Source organism: Rhinoderma darwinii, chromosome 3, assembly GCF_050947455.1.
Source record: "Rhinoderma darwinii isolate aRhiDar2 chromosome 3, aRhiDar2.hap1, whole genome shotgun sequence".
NCBI lineage: Eukaryota > Metazoa > Chordata > Amphibia > Anura > Rhinodermatidae > Rhinoderma > Rhinoderma darwinii.
The window spans coordinates 370398418-370419411 of record NC_134689.1 but is presented as its reverse complement, the minus strand read 5'-3'; the positions used below and the strand labels follow the sequence as shown (position 1 = coordinate 370419411).

At 46.1% G+C, this 20994-nt stretch overlaps 1 protein-coding gene across 1 annotated transcript in view; it reads left to right on the top strand.

The window, feature by feature from the left end:
- The window catches only part of SFRP1 (secreted frizzled related protein 1), a 56737-nt gene extending 38948 nt beyond the window's left edge, over positions 1–17789 (top strand). Inside the window, exons 2-3 of the mRNA XM_075858680.1 lie at positions 10186–10263; positions 12335–17789. Coding sequence (XP_075714795.1) covers positions 10186–10263; positions 12335–12657 — 401 coding nt within the window. The 3' untranslated portion in view covers positions 12658–17789. The remainder of the gene's footprint in view (positions 1–10185; positions 10264–12334) is intronic.
- Positions 17790–20994: the final 3205 nt, after the last annotated feature.

Here is a 20994-nt window from a genome sequence, read left to right as displayed (position 1 = left end):
TCTGAAATCAATGGGAGCCAGTCGCGGAAAAAAGAAAAAGCAGCACGTCCTTTCTTGCCGCGGTTCCGCCTCTGACCTCCCATCTAAATCAATGGGAGGCAGAAAATGCATTTTTCGCTGCGTTTTTTGTCTGCTGTCCTCAATCGCCGCGGGCAAAAAACGCAGCAAAAAAACGCGGCAAGATAGTGTGGGCAGGTCAAAATCTGCCTCAAAATTCTTTAAGGAATTTTGAGGCAGATTTTTTTTTGCCTGCAAAATACTGTGTGAACAGGGCCATACATAAACAGCACTTTGAGATAATTTACTCACCGTGTCAGAAGAGCTGCTCTCACTCCAGTCCTCTTCCGGCGATGTCTTCCAGGCGAGGTCTTCGGTCCAGACGTCCAGTCCTTCACCTCCAGCCAGGCTCCAGGTAAGTTTTGTCCATGTGTGTCCGCGGCTGCGCGCGCTTCGTTCGCGGGTGCGCGCGCGGCCGATCGCTGGTGCGCGCGGCCGTTCGCGGGTGCGCGCGCGGCCGTTCGCGGGTGCGCGCGGGCGGTCTCCAGTGCGGGCGTTCGTGGTTGCGCGCTCGCGAGTGCGCACGCGCGGGAGTTTCCTTGTGCGCGCGATCGGGTGCGCGCGCGCGGGCGGACTGTTTGACGGCCCCCCATGACGAGGGGAGGGGGCCCGCAGCAGCAGCAGCAGCTCACGACATTCTTTTGGTGAAAAAAACGGGCCCCATTACAGGGGCCCGTTTTTTCCTACCAAAAGAATGTTGCAGCAGTTGCCGGGCCCCCCTTTCAGTTAGGTTGGGCCGGGCCCCTCACACCACTACCCCTAATACCCCCCTGATGGCGGCCCTGCCAGAACCCTCCAACCACCATGTGTCATTTATAATACTGGTGACCTTCTATATGGTACAGTGTGCCGTCAGCTCCAATCTCCCCCTGACAGCCGCAGCCACGAGTCGGCGAGCGCTTGCCCCAGCCTCCTCCTCAGGAGACGCCAGCGCTCGCGTCCACTCACCTCAGCCGAATCAAGTAGGGTGCTCGTGCCTGCTCTTAAAGGGGCAACGCGCGCACAGGACTTCTGATGAACTTGAACCCGTGAGTACCCTGGACTATAAAAGGGCTCCAGTCCCCTGCTTCTATGCCGGAGCGTTGTTGATGTTTCCTAAGTTTGTCTATGTGATGGCCTCCTAGTGTTTTACTATTCCTGTTCCTGCTACCTGCATTCCATACTATCCTGGTCGAGCACTGTGCTGTGCCAAAGTCATGTCGTGCTGTATCCCACGTCTGACCTGCTTCACCTCGCCTGACGTCTGCCTGCTGCCTAGTCCCAACCGAGCCTGCCCTGCTGCTGTCCGAGCCGACACAGGTACCTATACGAACTATAGACATTGACCTGTGCCCTTTTGGCCAGCTGCTTTACCGCTAAGGTGGTACGGCCCAGTGGGTTCACAGACCCTTCGTGACAGTACGCTCAGGCCATGGACCCCGCTGGTTGATTCAAGACTATGACGATGTCTCAAGAAATGCGGGCGGATATGCTAGACCTCCGGTCTCTACAGGACCAACTCCTCCAGGCGTTGAACATTCTTGCACGTCGGCAGGAGGCACAAGCTGCCGTTCCTCCTACTACACCTCTTGGCAGTGTTGACCCGCGTGTTTCTTTGCCACTTCCTGACCGCTATGATGGAGAGGCAAGTACCTTTTGTGGATTTCTAAATCAGTGCCAGATCCACTTCAGCCTGTATAATAGGACATGTTCGTCTAATGGCTCAAGGGTCGCTTTCATCATCTCTCTCCTCACTGGCAAGGCTCTTGCATGGGCGAACCCTATCTGGGAGAGACAGGGACCAGAGACCCGTGACTTCCAAGCCTTCCTCTGGACTTTTTGTATGGTGTTTGAGGAGCCTGGTCGTGTCTCATCTGCAGCGGCTTCTTTAACCTACGCCAAGGAGACACCTCCGTGAGTGAGTACGCCATCCACTTCCGCACCATGGCGGGAGAGCTGTTATGGAACAATGAGGCCCTGCTGGCTGCATTCTGTCATGGACTGGCTCCTAAAATTAAGGACAAACTTTCCGCTTGGGATCTGCCATCTGCCCTGGATGACCTCATCCTTCTGTCCGTCCGGATTGATATACGGATCCGAGAACGCCTCCAAGAGGTTCGACGGGAGGGAGTCCTTCCCAGTCTGGCTTCTACTTTGCAGCTGTCCTCAGATGTCAATCCTCCTAAGGAGTCTGTGATAATGGACCAGTGTAAGTTATCCACCCAGGAGAGACAACGCAGACGCACTTCTGGACTCTGTCTTTATTGCAGCCTCGGTGGCCATCTTGTGCACCTGTGTCCCCAAAGATCCCAAAGCCTAGGGTTGCTAGGAGTGCCAACCTTGGGTAAGAATGGACTTCCATCTAAATTGTCCATACCTGTGACCATAGTGTCCGGTGAGAGAACGCATCAGGTCTCTGCGTATCTGGACTCTGGATCCGCTGCTAATTTCATCTGTAGAGACCTGGTGGACCTTCTGCAATTACCCACCACCCCTCTGGAGTGCACTTGACAGTTGCTTCAGTAAATGGACTACCTCTGCCAGACCCAGTTATAGCTGTGACCAAGCCGCTGAGGCTCCAAGTAGGAGCTCTTCACTCTGAACTTCTGTCGTTCTATGTCCTATCCAAAGCTGTTAACCTTGTGTTGCTGGGCCTGCCTTGGCTCCGACTGCATGCCTCAGTCGTGGACTGGAATTCTGGAGAGGTTCAGCAGTGGGGCCCTGAGTGTCAAAGCCGTTGCCTGGTGCAGATTCGTTCGGTTCAGCCTTCTCTGCCTCGGTCATTGGCAGGATTGCCGAGTCATTAAGCTGCATTTTCGGACGTCTTCAGCAAGAGGGAGGAGGAGACATTGCCTCCACATCAGGCGTATGACAGCCCTATTGAACTGATTCCTGGTGCATCCCTTCCCCGTGGTAGTGTATATCCTCTCTCCTTGCCAGAGACTCTGTCCATATCCGCCTATGTGAAAGAGAACTTGGAGAGGGGCTTCATACGAAAGTCTTCCTCCCCGGCAGGAGCCGGGTTCTTCTTTGTCAAAAAGAAAGATGGCTTTCTTTGTCCTTGTATCGACTACCGAGGTCTCAACCAGATCACGGTGAAGAATAAATATCCGTTGCCACTGATCTCTGAACTGTTTGATCGTATACGTGGTGCCAAGATTTCTTCTCAACTAGACCTGCGTGGGGCTTACAACCTAGTCCGGGTTCGCCAGGGTGATGAATGGAAGACTGCATTTAACACCCGTGATGGACACTATGAGTATCTAGTAATGCCCTTTGGCCTGTGTAATGCTCCCGCGGTCTTCCAGGAGTTTATTAATGACATTTTCCGTGACCTCCTCTACGTTTGTGTAGTAGTCTACCTTGATGATATCTTGATTTTTTCTCCAGACCCTATGACGCATTAGGGACATGTCCATCAAGTTCTGCTATGGTTAAGGGAGAATCGTCTGTACGCCAAGTTGGAGAAGTGCGTGTTTGACAGAGATGCTCTACCCTTCCTGGGCTACATCGTCTCGAATCGAGGTCTCGAGATGGATCCTGAGAAGGTAAAGTCTGTCCGGGAATGGCCATTCCCTCAAGGCTTGAGGGCCATACAGCGATTTTTGGGATTCACCAATTTTTACAGGCAATTTATTCCAAACTGCTCCTCACTGACTTCTCCCATCTCTTACCTCACTAAGTAGGGTATGAACGCCAAGGTGTGGACTCCCGAGGCAGAGTCCGCATTCAATAGCCTGAAGCGTGCCTTCACATCAGCCTCTAGCCTCCATCATCCGGATTTCTCTCTGCAGTTCTCGTTGGAGGTGGACGCATCCTCTGTCGGTGCTGGTGCACTCCTGTTCCAAAGAGGTCCCAAAGGCAAGTCAAGAGTATGTGGATATTTCTCTACGTTCTTCTCTTCCGCAGAACGCAACTACTCAATTGGGGATCGTGAGTTACTGGCCATCAAATTGGTTTTGGAAGAGTGGAGACATCTACTAGAGGGGGCATCTCATCTAAATTTTTACAGACCACAAGAATCTGACCTACCGCCAGACGGCCCAATGGTTGAACCCTCCTCAGGCCAGGTGGTCGCTGTTCTTTGCCAGGTTCCAGTTTGAGCTCCATTATCGCCAGGCCAACAAGAATGTGAGGGCCGATGCCTTGTCTAGGTCTTTCGAGACGGAAGTCACCATGGAGATTCCACAGAACATTTTTGATCCGTCTTGCATTCTCTCTGTCTATCCCCTGCAAGTTGGGGACATCCAGGGAGGACTTTTGTGCGCCTGGCTGATTGTGGAAGAATCCTCCGCTGGGGACACTCCTCTAGACTGGCAGGTCACGCGGAGGTCCGTAAGACCCGGGATCTGATTGCTCGTCATTTCTGGTGGCTCACGCTGCTCAAGGACATTATGGACTTCATTTTTTCCTGTTCTGTATGTGCAGCCAACTAGGCCGCTCACTCCAGACCTGCTGATCTGCTCCAGCCATTGCCTGTGCCCAATGCTCCCTGGCCGCATATAGCTATGGACCTGCCTCTCTCTGCTAGACGCAGTGCTGTCTGGGTGGTGGTGGACCAATTTTCGAAGATGGCCCACTTCGTTCCTCTAACCGGTCTTCCTTCTGCTCCTCAGCTGGCCAAGCTGTTCATCCAACACATCTTCCGCCTGCACGGCTTACCACAGCATATTGTGTCTGATCGGGGGGTTCAGTTTACCTCGAAGTTCTGGAGAGCCCTCTACAGATTCCTCGTGTGAAGTTGGACTTTTCCTTAGCCTACCATCCTCAGTCCAATGGTCAGGTCGAGAGGATCAATCAGATCTTGGAGAACTACCTACGCCACTTCATCTCCAAGCAGCATAATGACTGGATGCAGTTGCTCCCATGGGCTGAATTCTCCTACAATAATCACACCAGTGAGTCTACAAGGAATACACCGTTCTTCATAGCCTACGGCCATCACCCACGAATTCCTCTCCCGGGGCCCGATACTTCCGAAGTACCAGCGGCTGACTCCGCTTTTAGAGACCTCCTGCAGATCTGGCAGAAGACTCGATCCTCCATCCTAATGGCAGTCGACCACATGCAACGGAAGGCTGACACAAGGAGAAGAGAACCTCCTCAGTTTCTTCCTGGCACAAAGGTCTGGCTGTCTTCTAGGAATATCCGACTATGGGTGCCATCGTGAAAATTTGCTCCCAGGTTCCTCGGACCATTCGAGATCCTGCAGCAGATGAACCCTGTTGCCTACAAGCTTCAGCTGCCTCCTACCCTCAAGGTCCCCAACTCCTTCCATGTCTCCCTCCTGAAACCGGTGGTTCTGAACCGCTATACCAAGTCTCCTAGCCCTGCGGTTGCCTCCAGTGGTCCTTCGGACACCTTTGAGGTTAAGGAGATCTTGGACACCAAGAAAGTTGGAGGAAAAACGTTTTATTTGGTGGATTGGAGGGGGTTTGGTCCTGAAGAGAGGTCCTGGGAGCCAGAGGAGAACCTCAATGCCCCTACTATTCTGAAAAATATTCTCTCTCGCTCTGGTCCCAAGAAGTGGGGGCGTAAGAGGGGGGATACTGTAATGTTCATGGATGCAGGCTGTCAGCTCCAATCTCCCCCTGACAGCCGCAGCCACGAGTCAGCGAGCGCTGGCCCCAGCCTCCTCCTAAGGAGACGCCAGTGCTCGCGTCCACTCACCTCAGCCGGATCCCGTAGGGACTTCTGATGAACTTGAACCCGTGAGTACCCTGAACTATAAGAGGGCTCTAGTCCCCTGCTTCTATGCCTGAGCGTTGTTGGTGTTTCCTAAGTTTGTCTATGTGATGGCCTCCTAGTGTTTTCCTTTTACTGTTCCCTGCATTCCATACTATCCTGGTCGAGCACTGTGCTGTGCCAAAGTAATGTCATGCTGTATCCCACGTCTGACCTGCTTCACCTCGCCTGACGTCTACCTGCTGCCTAGTCCCAGCCGAGCCTGCCCTGCTCCTGTCCGAGCTGCCACAGGTACCTATACGAACTACAGACATTGAGCTGCGCCCTGTTCGCCAGCTGCCTTTCCGCCAAGGCGGTACGGCCCAGTGGGTCCACAGACCCTTCGTGACATACAGGGGTCAATGGTCCCCATCAGGCACAAGGGCCTGAGTGCGACTGAAACCTCTGCACCCACTGTAGTTACATCCCTGATGACACCTAGGCATCAACAGTGTCCATTGGGAATTAGACTATATATCCGAGATTTTAAGGAATGGAAACCTCCCACAAGTACCAAAAGGTTACCAGCATATTACTGAGATTTCCCCCGGTTCCTTCATATCACTAGAGGTATTATGTTCTTAAATGTCTCAATTTATTTATTACTTTTAGAGCACCAACATATTCCACAGCACTGTATATAAGGTGTCCTCATTAACTGTCCCCAGTGGGGCTCATAATCTAAATTCCATATCTGTATGTTTGTGGAGGGAAACCCACACAAACTTGGGTAGAGCATCTATGCAGATGTTGTACTTGGTGGGACTTGAACCCAGAATCCCAGTGCTGCAAGGCAACAGTGCTAACCACCACACCTGCCCCTGGGGATGTCTTGTAACAAACAAAAAAACAGGATTCACCGTAAAATCCTTTTCTCTAAGTTAATTTGCGGGACACAGCATGGTTGGATGACTTAGGGTATGTTCACATGTTTACTAAAAAACGTCTGTAAATACGGAGCTGTTTTCAAGGGAAAACAGCTCCTGATTTTCATGCGTTTTTTAATCATACTCGCATTTTTCGCAGCGTTTTTTACGGCTGTTTTTGAAGCTGTTTTTCCATAGCGTCAATGAAAAACGGCTCTAAAAACGACTCAAGAAGGGACCTGCACTTCTTTTTCGCAGCCGTTTTTTTAAGCTCCACTTAATTCCTAGGCTCTGTTCACACGCCGCTAAAAAAAACCTGACGTGTAAAAGCGCTTTTTAAACTAAAGGTGTTTTTGCCACTTCTTTTTTTTAGCGTTTTTGACGCGTTTTGTGTGCGCTTTCGGCACATTGTTTTGGAGCGTAATTAGGACAACCATTGACTATGTGAATTGGGTGCTTTTTTGGCACGTTTTACGCACCAAAGAATTTACCTGACGCTTCTTTTTTTACGCTACATGGTTTTAAACATGTGCGCGTAAAAAAACCGCGTTGTATGCACTAATTGATGTCAATGGGAAGCTTAACTCAACACGCTGAAAAACGCGTCAAACACACGACGTGTGAACAGGGCCTCCTTTTGACATATCTCAATGACAGATGAGAAGTTTGTTTAAAATGCAAAACCCATAAAGGCCCAAATTGAGGAAAACTTGGTTGGCATTGTCTTGCAGCATAATTGTAAATATTGGGCATCTTATAATATTACTCACTCTAACCTCCAAACCCCAATTCTACTCTGTCCTACACTTCTTCTCTAATTCACATATACCACCCTAAATGCAACCACCTCTATACTACTTCTCTCGTGCTCCCCTCTCTTCTTGGAATTCTCTCTCTCATTCCATCCAACATTCTCGAACCCTCCAAATCTTAAAATGCTCACGGAAAACGTACCTCTTCCGACACGCATTTAACCTGCCCTAAAGAGTTTCCCAACCGGTATTCCAGCACGGCCTCCATTGACATGACTACAACTGCTTACTCTGTTTCCTGACCTGTAATAGATTCCTTGTATCTATTCCCTATAGATTATAAACTCATATAGGCAGGGCTCTTACTTAATGTATCTTGTAGGCACTGTTCACATGTCTGTACCACACTGGGACAGATTTACTACTGAGATTGAGCCAGAATTCTGGTGCACATGTCATGCGCCACATTTATTAACTGTTTTAGAAACTTTTTGCGCCTTGCTGAACAAAGGGGTGTGATTTAGAGGAAAATGGGGTGGAGTCTAGCAGAAAAGGCTTGGATGCCCTTTCAAATATCATAAACTGTCATAAGGGAGAGAAAAGTGTCTAGCATGTCTAACAAAATGTGCCGAATTTATCATACAGTTTCGACCACTGTGATAAATTTAGCGCATCTTCTGACTGCCTGGTCTAAGTTTACGCTGTCTAAATCTTAGACAGCATTAGTAAATCTGCCCCTTTGTCTTTTCTTACCGGCGGCTGTATTTGTGAGTTATCCACTCCCTTCTGGTCCTCAGCTGTGTCATGTGACCAGCAATGGGACTCTACAACGGACGCAGCGTCTCATGTGTGGACAGGAAGTCAGTTTCTCCATTCATTCCTATAGGACTCACATCGAGACTGTGATAGTAATGAATAGAGAAACTGACTTCCTGTCCACACATGAGACGCTGTGTCCGTTGTAGAGTCCCATTGCTGGTCACATGACACAGCTGAGGACCAGAAGGGAGTGGATAACTCACAAATACAGCCACCGGTTAGAAGATTATCTTCACCACAATTTACATAATGTGCCTCTCTAATGGGCCAGAGAATACACATTTTTGTGGGAATGCTCCTTTAAATAAATAATATTATATTAAGGCTACATTCACACGAGCGTATCAGATTCACACGCGTGAAAAACGTGTGTTGCGTTATGCCTCAGTGTGCTTTGCGATTTGCATGCGATTTTCACTCACTCGCAAAGCACATCTTTCTTTTTTCAAACAAATTGATTAATTGATGTGCATCATTGTGCGGTGCGTGGTTTTCACTGCCTTCAATGGGCGCGTAGGTGCGTGAAAAGTAGGACATGCAGTGAGTTTCATGCAGCGGACTCTCGCTGCGTGAAAACTCACGCATGTGTGAACTGCCCCATTGAAATCAATGGCTCTCTGTGCTGTGAGTGATATCCATGCGCAGCACTGGGATGTTATTCACGCTCGTGTGAATGGGCTCTAAGGGTGCCAACAGCAATCTAATGTTTGTGGATTGGCTTTCTTCTCATCCACATTATATGGAAAGCCAATATTAAGTTATTCTTGGAAGGGCATAAGCACTGGCAACACCCAATACTAAATATATGTTCCTTTATATTAAACTCAAAATCTCAATTAAGAAAATGACACACCACATTCACCCTGCCTAGACTAATTGCAATATAATAGGCCTAACCCATTTCACTATCTTCAACCATACAGTTATACTAACAAGATCCTTATATCTCTTAATGATAAATATGTGACATAAGAATTTTACGGTGCTCTAATATCTTTGATTTATCTGTACCTAAGACTTCACCCATAAACAGGCCTAATTGTTTTAGCATTAAATTAAAATCTTTAGGACTGGCAGCCTGGCATTTTTCTTCAGCACAATACCCGGGAAATAGCATAAAGATAGTACATAGAGCTTATTTTTGACCTATATGGCAAATATATGTGGGCTCCTCCAGCAGTAACTTATATGAAGTCCATAAAGTTGGACTCTACCACTGCATACCAATTCTGAGAAAATAGAGTGTCCGTTTAGGATCCCCATTTATCATCCAGAGTAGAAAGCAACTACATAGAATGTTTCTTGCTCTGTAGGACCCACAACACTATGTATCACATGGACAGCCCATGTGCTACAATTCTGCTGCGGTGGCATTGCATATAATTACAGATAATCGCTGGGGGTCACTGCAGCGAACAACCTGTGATCAGCTCCCAGTCGAGGGATTGTCCAAAACAGACAACCCCTAAGAATTTTAAGCCAAAACAGAAAGGCAGCTAGGGGAGTGGGCTGGGGATTCATATGTCCTGAGTGCTGGGTGCCAAAAGGAGCGTCAACAAGCCACTCTGCTTTGGCCAGAGTTTAGATAACTGTCAGCTTGTCTTCCGCCTCTCCTTAACGCTTTCAACTAAGTGATCTAAACTATATTCTGATCAAGTGATAGTGAAGTGATAGTGAACGGCAGTCAGCAGCTTGTAATGTATTGGAAAACATGCAAGCTGCAGAAACCAAACCGTGCACAATTTTTTCCCCTTAAAACATGCAATGCGATGAAAAACATTGCCAATGGTATCCATAGCCTTTAAATATTTTTTGACATTTCTTTAAAAAATGTTAAGCGTTAACACAACTAGTGTTAAGCAGTAGATCCACAAAAGGTTTCCGGAAACAAACAGAGGTCTCTATGGATGCATGGGCTCTAGATGAAAGTAGATAATCCAATCCTTAATATCGTGATGTCTTAATGTATGTTTTTGTGTCTTGCACAGAGACGGAAGTGTGTCCACAGTGTGACAGCGAGATAAAAGCCGACTCTCTCTACGAACACATGTGCGCCAGTGAATTCGGTAAGAGAACCTGGGGTCTCCTAAAGTGAAGCTTACTACTGTATGCACACATGGTACACACAGCGGCATATAGCAACATCACATCAATGTCCATAGCCTTTACAATACATCCCACCTGTCTATAATCTGACAGTTTAAAGCAAATTGCCCACCAAATCATATCGAAGTCATTCAAACTCTTTGGGACCCTATGGTAACCCTATTACAAAATTTGTAATTGAGACCAGTTAAGAGTAGGGAACATAAATACTACCCATTGACTCCCCAAGCTTGGAGGTCATATGGATACAACTGCATAAGAACTAAGTCCTCATACACACAGCAAAGCTGTGTATGGTGCCCCCCCCCCCCAGAGTCTGTATTACGGACCTTTGAGCATTCTATGTGCCGTCGTATGGTGCCCCTGTAAAGAATCGTATTGTCCACTGTTATACAGGAAGCAATGGAACATGCCACAATTTTTTTCACATTGAATCCATGAGAAAAAACCCTCCATGTACCTCCGTATGAAATCGGAACCAAATGGCGGTACAGTATGGGCCCATTGCACCCTATGGGCGATATATTATGATCCATACAAACAGATCTGTAAAATGTGCATGATGCCTTAATATGAATATTCAATAAAAATCATAGTACTGGTTATGGTACTTGTTTCTAGTGGATGGACTGTAATGTCACGTTAATTCCCAGCAGTTTTGGACACTTGCTTTTTTTTCACTTTGCGCATGAATTACGGAAGTGAATCACGGTGTGAGAAGCACTGGGACATCTCACACCTGGCTCTTTGCTGTTCCAGCTGTTTACAGGCCGGATTGATACTGCTGAGAAATACTGTGTGATCTGCCTTCCAAAAAATTATTAGACCCCCATTGCAAGTGTATACACAAACCTCAGATGTAGTATCATGGGCCTTTCAATGTAACCCTCGGCAGTCGCAGCCCAGCTAGACGACTGGCGGGGACAGCTGAAGCAAGTCACAGTCATTCCTTTCCATATCTATGTATTTCCTGGAATACGGTCACTCTACACAGCTTTATATATATATATATATATATATATATATAATGTCTTATGATGTGATAGTTCATTGAATAGTACCCACATATTAAATACACATATTGCATATAAATATACTTGCACTGCAGCTTGCAGCGCTGGCTGTGCGCCACAAATATAAGGGTATGTTCACACGGCCTATGTTCAGACGTAATTCAGGCGTTTTACGCCTCGTATTACGCCTGAAAAGACGGCTCCATTACACCTGCAAACATCTGCCTATTGCTTGCAATGGGTCTTACGATGTTCTGTTCAGACGAGGTGTCATTTTACGCGTCGGTGTCAAAAGACGGCGCGTAAAAATACGCCCGCGTCAAAGAAGTGCAGGACACTTCTTGGGACGTTTTTGGAGCCGTGTTTTATTGACTCCGATGAAAAACAGCTTAAATTACGTCCGTAAAAGACGCCGCGAAAAAACGCGAGTACATGCAAAAACTTCTGAAATTCAGGAGCTGTTTTCACCTGAAAACAGCTCCGTAATTTCAGACGTATTTTGCGTTTGCGTGTGAACATACCCTAACTACTAAATATTCATAAACTACAGCACTAATCTAATAAGTGATATTGCCCTCTAAAATAAAAAAAGTTCTCCTTTAATTGTAAGGGGTAACTAAAGTTTCAGAAAACTTCTGACATGTCATAGTGAGATGTCAGAAGTTTTGATCAGTGGTGGTCTGTGCCCTGAAACCCCCACCAATCGCCAAAACAAATTGAGAGAATCGTTCGGGTCAGCGCTACTTGGTTTCTGAACGGCTTTTCTCGGAAAGCCGAGGTAACGGTGTACGTACTCAATAGAAAGACTATGAGCCCGTACAACTGCTTGGCTCTCCGAAAAAAGCCAATCAGAAACGAAGCGGCTCAGTGCTCACCCGAGCACTTCTGCCGCTTCGTTTTAGCGAGATGTTCTGATTAATAGCAGTTCAAACAACACACGGGCCATGAGGACAATAGTAAATAGCCAAATAAAAAATATTATAAATTGAACTCATTTTGATGTTTTTTCTTGATGTAGCTTTGAAAGTTTCTATCCGGGAAGTCAAGAAAGACAGTGGAGACCGCAAACTGATCCTACGTAAGAAGAAAGCGCTGAAGAAAGGTCCTATCCAGAGGAAGGACTGGGGAGATCTTGTCCTCTTCTTGAAAAATGGAGCAAATTGTCCATGTCCTCAGTTGGAGCAGTTGAGTGGTCAATTCTTAGTCCTTGGGCGGAAGGTGAAGAACCAGCACATTCTCACTGCTCTCCACAAGTGGGACAAAGGCAACCGAGAGTTTAACCGATTCATGCGCAAAGTGAAAAAAAGCAAGTGTCCAAAACCTCACTCTGTATTCATGTGAGAATGTTCCCCGTTTAAAGACTGCCCCATCACGTTACCGTCTCTACTGAGGGGGCTGGGACTCTGGAGCAGATCAGAGTAATGAGATGGTGTCAAATGAGAAAAATAATTTTACCCTCTCTCTCTAAATCCAACAGACACTGTGGAGGGGGTATCCAATTATAGACTTTGGGACTGCACAAACATTGAAACAATAGCAATAATTAATGAGATTTACCAGGACTTTGATATTGATGGCTAATCTTTAGGATAGGTCTGACTCCTGGCACCCCACCGATCAGCTGAGTGAGGGGGCACTCTGGTCAGCGCTGCATACCCTTCATAGTTTACCAAACACAGCGCCGTACATTTTTTAGGGGTTGTGCTATTACTGCAACTCTATGCAGCTTAGTCCTATTCAAGTGAAGCTGAGTTGCAATACCTGATACAGCCACTACTAAATGTATGGCACTGTGCCTGGTAACAATGAAGGGGACTCAGCGCTTGTTAGAACGCCATGGCCCCTATAGTCAGTATGTATGGCCTATCCTAAGTCATCAATATCAAAGTCACAGAAAAAAAACCTTTATCCATAACATTCATCAGAAGGAAAAGGAAATATGAATTTCCGAGTTATCCAGCTAAAAACCAGTGCATTCATTTACATTTTTAGTTCAGCCTTTTAGTCATGTGACATCAACACTATTGAGCATATTCATTATAGGGATTGCCTGGTTTAGAAAACCCATTTTGAAGTACCCTATTAGGGAATGCTGACATTAAATGGGGGATTCAGAACCTTCATCCAATTGCCGGAGCAGAGAAACAGCTACAAAGAGCATCATTTAATTTCTAGAGGACTCAACATGTCTTGGCACTACATGGACAGCTCATTGATTTCAATGGAAAATGTGTAATGCTTCATTTCTCCTGCAGTGGTGCTGCAGGGAAAATGAACATTTACCACTGGATTCTACCACAGATTACAGCTGATTGCTGGGAGTCTCAGCAATGAGACACCATTAGATCAGTTTATCGTCAGGTACCCTTGTAGCGAAACAGGATTGTCGAAAACGGAGATCCCCATTATTTTTTTAAAACTAATTTTGTCCTAACTATGCTGCTTGCTTTTATTCCTTCATTCATATATTAATTCATCCCGTCAATGAAAACGTTTCTTTCCCTTTTTCTATTAAAGATTTTACTTTCGGTTACTAATACCATCATTACTCAATGTGCCATATTAATTCACTTACATAATAGATAATACTTCATCTACTTGCACAACTACAGACCTAAAAGATTCAACGTTGTCCAGTCTTATGTAAATTAGGCTTTGTTTACATCTGCGTCTGGGTTCCGTTCATGGGTTCCATCAGACCTTTCCGTCAGGGGAACCCATGAACGGAAACCAAATGGAAACCATAGCTTTCCGTTTGCATTACCATTGATTTCAATGGTAACGCTTCCATAGATAATGGTTTCCATTTGTCTCCGTTCCGTAAAGGTTTCCGTTTTTTGGCACAATCAATAGCGTAGTCAAAGTCGTGGTCCATAATTTGCAACCCCTTCCTGAACTAGTCTTGCTTAAATAGGTGCCTATTTGGTTAAAAGGAAAGTGCACAGAAAAAAATATCTAAGCAATTTCTCTCCTCATCTCCTGCTTTCCTTTGATCCTATTTGGTCTCAAATCGCAATTACTACTGAGAAATATATAAATAATTCTTCTGTATGTGTCCCATTTAGGAAATCAGCCCCCCCCCCCTTCTCCTCACAGTCCTGTGTCTGGCTGCAAGACTACTGGCTGTAGCATGAGCGTCCTCCCTCTGCCCTGTCTGCAGTAGGACACACATCATTAAGCCCTGCCCCTTCACTAAGCCCTACACCATCAGCTGAAAAAATGGACCCTTGTGTTCTCTGCAGGATTTCTACAAGACTGTTTGTTTCAGAAACATGCAGAAAATCCTGCATACTGACAAACACTGGAGGGCAACTTTATCTCCTGTTTACTTTTATTATTCATTTCTAGGATTAGTGTTCCTTTAAAATAATCACAACTCTCTCTTGTAACGAGCCATGCACTTGAAACACAAAGTAAATTAGAAAGTTGCACACTTTTTGTACACTTTATTAGCTTTATTTACTGGGCAACCCCCATTCATATAGACGTTATTGATGCACAACTACAGTTATTTACTTTATAACAATTAAATGGAACTAAGCTGCAATACCAGACACCACCCATGGACAAGAGTGCCACTGTTTCTGGAAGAAAGCAGCCATGTTTTTCTAATCCCCCTTTGAAGGGAGTCTGTTACAAGATTTCCTTCCCAAGCTGCTTACACCACTTGACAGTTATAGAATAACACAGTGGCCACGTATCTTTATTACATATGTTGGACATTTCAAAAATGGAAAAAAGTTGGTCAATTCCTCTGGGCGGCATATGCTAATTCAGGACAAGATGTCTGCTGAATTGGGAAATGCCCTACAATTTCATCCCTATCGCCTCCCTGTCCCCTCCCCTCTGGACTTGACTGATATTTCTGCTTGTCGGTTTAGCTGGGGAGACGTATGACGCAGCAGATGAGCAGAGGCGTCTGTCACGTCCAGAGTGGAGGGAACACGGAGGCCTTAGGGATGAAAATGCAGAACACTTCCTGGTTCGGCAGACACCTTGTCCCTAATTTTGGTGCCTGAATTACCAATTGTTGAACACTATATTTTTTGGGTGAAATTCAATGATGAACTGGTATTACAACCTTGAAATGTACATTTGATCAAGTTTAGATCTTTGCCTCTACAACCATTGGTATATGGTCATTGGAATATATACAGTATATTCTACCAATTTATCTGCCATTTACAACTATTTAAAAGGGTGTTTCAAGGATTTAAAAAGAGGGTCTACTTTTATTTTTCGAGAAACAGCACCACTATTGTCAATGGACTTGCAGCGCAGGTTGAAGACCTAAAAGCTGTTGATATCAGTCACAAACAAGGTTGTACATACCATAAAGCCAAACCTCGTAGGTGCTATGGGCCCCCTGGACAGAGGGGGTCTTGCCCTGGTTAGCCCTATCCCCTTTGCGTATAAGTGGTGAGAACCAGTCCGGGATTTCCCTTTCCAAAGAAACTACATTGTTAGCAAACAAGAAAGAGGGGAATTAGTCAAGGGTCATGGCAAGGGGGGTTGGGGAGGGAAATACCAGGTCCTTCTAGTGGCTCGTTTTGGGGGGGTTATTTTTAGCTTTGCTATGGCGCGGCTTCTCTTCTTTGTATTCTACTTCACACATACAGTAGATATGTAAATGTTTCTGGAGGTTCTTAAAACTGGAGATAAAAAGTAGTCATGTATGCAGAGATTATGTTTTTAAGGAATACTCAGCCTCTGCTCAGCCGGGAATATTTGCTTAGGAATTAATAGCAAATGTGTGTACGATATATTTTACGTTTAGTGTCCCTTTAAGAGCACTTTAAATGAGCTAACGTTAGACTTTTAAATTGTCGTTTCTGCTCCATTAAATTGTAAGTGTATTTGTAATTCATGAGGACAGATTACGGAGCGGTATTGCAAAACTTTTTTTTATTTCGTTAGTAATATCCTGGCTGTGACCGCTCTATAATAAATAGACTACTGTATTCAGTAATCTCAGACCTTGCAACATGACCCATTTTCCCCAGGACAAAATGTTCTGTTTCCTGTTTTCCTACTGATTTTCCAAATGATTTACCCCGTCCTGGTATAAATAATTGATGTCGAAGAAGGAAGCCGTAAGACATTTCAACATCATGTCACTTTTATAGAAAAAGAGCCATGTCATTAGGCGGTTCTTATTGAAAGTTCCTAGCATTTCTGGGTGACGTATCTCCATCATTGGATATTAGTTAAAGGGGTGTGTGGTTTAGACCAAGCCCATTTAGTGTAACGCTCCAGGTGAGGGGTGACACTGCCGGCACCCTGCTTCCTGCTATCAGTTCAATGGGCATTCATTGTTTTTAATAGACACTGGCATTACCCTAGAGCATATGGCATTTGCCTGTGATTAAAGGGAATTATCACCTATATTTTTCTTAATTAAAACCAGATAGTAAAAGATAATCTTTTTTTCTTTTCTAATCTATTTTCTTTTTATTGTAATTTTTTTTACTCTATTTTCTGCACATGACTATGGGGGCAGCCATCTTACCTGAACTGTTTTTAACAGCATTTAGAGATGCTTTACAGCAGCCAGAATATAATGTATCAACTTAAAAAAGACCTCCCCTGTACAGATCGATGAGAAAATTAATCAGCACTGAATGTTGGATCTAAAAACAGAATGATGGAGATTAACGTTAATAAAAGGTGTTGAACACTTTGCGGAGCTCTCAGTGGGGGAGCGGGGTTTTGTTATAGAACCCTATGACTTCTGTGTACACCCCGTATATTACCACTATAGATGTTTGTTTAGGTTTTTTTTTTAAAAACCCATGTCCATGCAACCAGTCTATGGACCCACGCCTTTCATTTTCCAGTCTATGTAATAATCACGATGTCCATTCGCAGTGCAATATGAATTTGCACGCGTCATTAAACATGTACACATCCATACAGTGGTCACTCTAAAACTTTTTTAAAATAATTTCTTGGGATTTTGCATTCCTGGACTACTGCTATATGTGACATTTAATGGAATGACTTTTCTTTAGTCCAGTCTACATAATGAAAATATCTGCTACCAAAGCGATTGGATTGTTACACATTGTGTACCTGCGGTCAGTAACTCAGTCTGATGTATATCCCCGTAACAGATTTTCAATTAAGTGATACTTTTTATTTGCATTGGTCAAAAAACGAACTGGATTGTTTTGTTACATCTATGGCTGTCTTTACAGAACTAGATGGTAGTAGGAAAAATATCATTAGAATAAAATCATATCATACAGAATAGTTAGTGTGCTGGAGGCGGCATTTAGCACATCGGATGCCAGTTTTAGGGTCGTGCCAGACCAATCTATGGCATAGACACAACTACAACAGTGACATCTACAGGCTGGAAGTAGGTGCTGTACTACATTAGGTGTATATACTGAAAGTAAATGGAAAAAAATTAATCAGATTTTTAAAATGTTTCGTTGTTTAATTATGAAATAAATACCACCTTTCAATAATGGTTCAGTATTCACTATTTTGTAAGTATAACTTGCAATGTTAAATACCTTTGTGTCAAAAAAGACTAAAGTATACAAGGTATGATACCTTTATTGGCTAACTATAAAAGTTCTATATGCGGCTTTCAGAGCACACAGGCTGCTTCTTCAGGCAAGTTTACAAATGAATGACTTTGAAAAAGGCACAACATTTAGATGTTACACAAAGACAATTAGTACATGAGGTGATACATCATTAAGATAAGCCGGGGCAATAACGTATAATACGTATAACTTGATATTGTCTCTGTATACATTTCTTTTCTCTGCAACACCTAGTAAATATGGCTGCCCTATTTGGTTGGACGTTTTTCCAGCTTATCATATTTTAACAAGGGTGTACATAACATAGTTAGTCATTTGGGGCCTTTGGCAAAAAGGGACACAACCCTGGTTGGTCCCAACTCCTTTGCTATTGAACAAGAACCTATGCAAGTCTCCCCCAAACTAAGGAACTATATTGATAGCCAGGGCCGCCATCAGGGGGGTATTACTGGTACTCCCGTCAGGGGCCCGGCCACATGGATGAAGTAAAAGGGGCCCGCCGAGCTGCCGTCGCCCCCCCCCCCCTCAGACTGTTGCCCCCCCCCTCGCAACGCTCACGGGCCCCCCCTCGCAACGCTCACGGGCCCCCCCTCGCAACGCTCAAGGGCCCCCCTCGCAACGCCCGTGGCACCCCCCTAGCGACACCCCCCTAGCGACACTCCCCTAGCAACACTCGCGGCAGCCCCTGCATACCTGTTGTAGCTTCACTGGAGGGGAAGATGCAGCATGTGCTGAAGCTGCGTGTGGAGATCCCGCCCCCCAGCTCCTCTACACTGCCGACCGGACCTGCAGGCTGGTGAGTATGTTCCCCTATCCATTCTGATTCCCATCCCCCTGACCCCATTTGTAGATTGTATAAAGTTGGTTAAAAAGTTTTTTGGTATTTTTTCGTTTTCCTAGCGCTTTTTTGCCGCGATTTTCGTAATCGCGGCAAAATGGCGCAGTTTTGCCGCGATTATATAAAAATTGCGGCAAAACCGCGTGATTTGTGCCGCAATTACGAAAATTGCATAAAAAAAAGATACAAAACATGAAAAGTGCTGTTAGGCTATATTCTCACAGTGCGGTCAAGTCACGTTTTTTTGCAAAAATTGTGGCAAAAAAATGGGATTTCACCGCACTGTGTAACTAGACTAAGGCCTTATTCAGACGGCCGCATTCGGTCCGTGACATACGGAGCGTGTATCGGCTGTATCTCACAGGCTGACCACAATTCATGGAGCCGGACTCCTAGCATCATAGTTATCAGTGTTGCTGGGAGTCCCTGCCTCTCTGCGGGAATACTGTCCCATACGGTAATGATGCTTTCAGTACGGGACCGGGGACAGTATTCCCACGGGAAGGGAGGGACTATGATCATAGATAACTGTGATGCTAGAAACCCGGCTCCCTGAACTGTGGTCGGTCCGGGAAATATAGCCGATACACGGTCCTTATATCACAGACCGAACATGGACATCTGAATAAGCCACTTACTTGCCTCCTATTTTTGGTGCGGATTGTGCACTGAAAATTCACTACAAATGACAATATAAGGCCTTATTCACACGAACGGGTTATACGTCCGTGATACTTATTACGTCGCACTGACTTATGTTAGTGAATGGGGCCGTTCAGACTGCCAGTGAATTTCACGCAGCGTGTGTGCGCTGTGTAAAACTCACGACATGTCCTATACTTGCCCGTGTTTCACGCAGCACACACCCATTGAAGTCATTGGGTGCGTGCAAATCGTGCACGGCACACGGAAGCACTTCCGGGTGACGCGCGTGATTCCCGCTACACAGGGCCGTCATCAGGGGGGTATTAGGGGTACTAGTGTAGGGGGCACGGCCAAACTTAATTGAAAGGGGGGCCCGGCAACTGCCGCGACTTGCCTTTGGTAGAAAAAAACAGGCCCCTGCAATGGGGCCTGTTCTTTTCACCAAAACAATGTCGTGAGCTGCGGGCCCCCCTCTCGTCAAACACCGCCGTGAGCTGCGGGCCCCCCTCTCATCACCGCCGCGAAACACCGCTTGCGCGCGCGAACGACCGCAAGCTCGCGCACGCGCTCGCATGACCGCGCCCACGCGCGAACGACCAGGCGCGCCGCCGAGAGGGAGGCGGTGCGCCCGCAACACAAGTCCGATCTACGGGGAAGGACAGCCACACAGGGACAGCGGCGCACAGTTTACTTACCTGCTGGCCCGACTCCGCCTCCTCGTCCGACTCCGCCTCGTCCTCCTTCTCCAGAGCGTAGCTGCGTAAGGAGAGGGGGAGGAGTCTAGTTGTTGCGCGGCGGCAGGAGTTCTACGATCCCCGCCATTTTCTGGAGCCTGGAGGTGAAGGTGAAGGATGACATCTGGACCGAAGACATCGCCTGAAGAGGACTGGAGTGGGAGCAGCTCTTCTGACACGGTGAGTAAAGTGTCTCAAAGTGCTGTTTATGTATGGCCCTGTTCACACAGAGTATTTTGCAGGCCGAAAAAATCTGCCTCAAAATTCCTTAAAGAATTTTGAGGCAGATTTTGACCTGCCCACACTATCTTGCCGCGTTTTTTGCTGCGTTTTTTGCCCGCTGCGATTGAGGACAGCAGACAAAAAACGCAGCGAAAAATGCATTTTCTGCCTCCCATTGATTTCGATGGGAGGTCAGAGGCGGAACCGCGGCAAGAAAGGACGTGCTGCTTTTCCTTTTTTCCGCGACTGGCTCCCATTGATTTCAGATTAAATCAATGGGAGGCGGTTTTGGAAGTTTTTTGGTGCTGATTCTGACGCAGTGTCCGAGTCAATATCAAGGCCCAAAAACTCTGTGAACTGGGCCTTATTGTTAGGGCTTATTCAGACGAACGTGTAATACATCCGTGCAACGTGCGAGATTTTCACGCGCCTCGCACGGACCTGTGTTACTCTATGGGGCCGTGCAGACTGTCAGTGATTTTCACTCTGCTGCGACTGTGATACGCTGCGGATTTTCCACAATAAAATGTGTTGCATAAAATCCGCAGCGTTCATGCCTAGTGTGTTCCTACCCTAAGGCCGGATTTACACGAGCGTGTGCTTTTTGCGTGCGCAAAAACGTGGCGTTTTGCGCATGCAAAAGGTCCATAACAGCTCCGTGTGTCAGCAGCGTATGATGCGC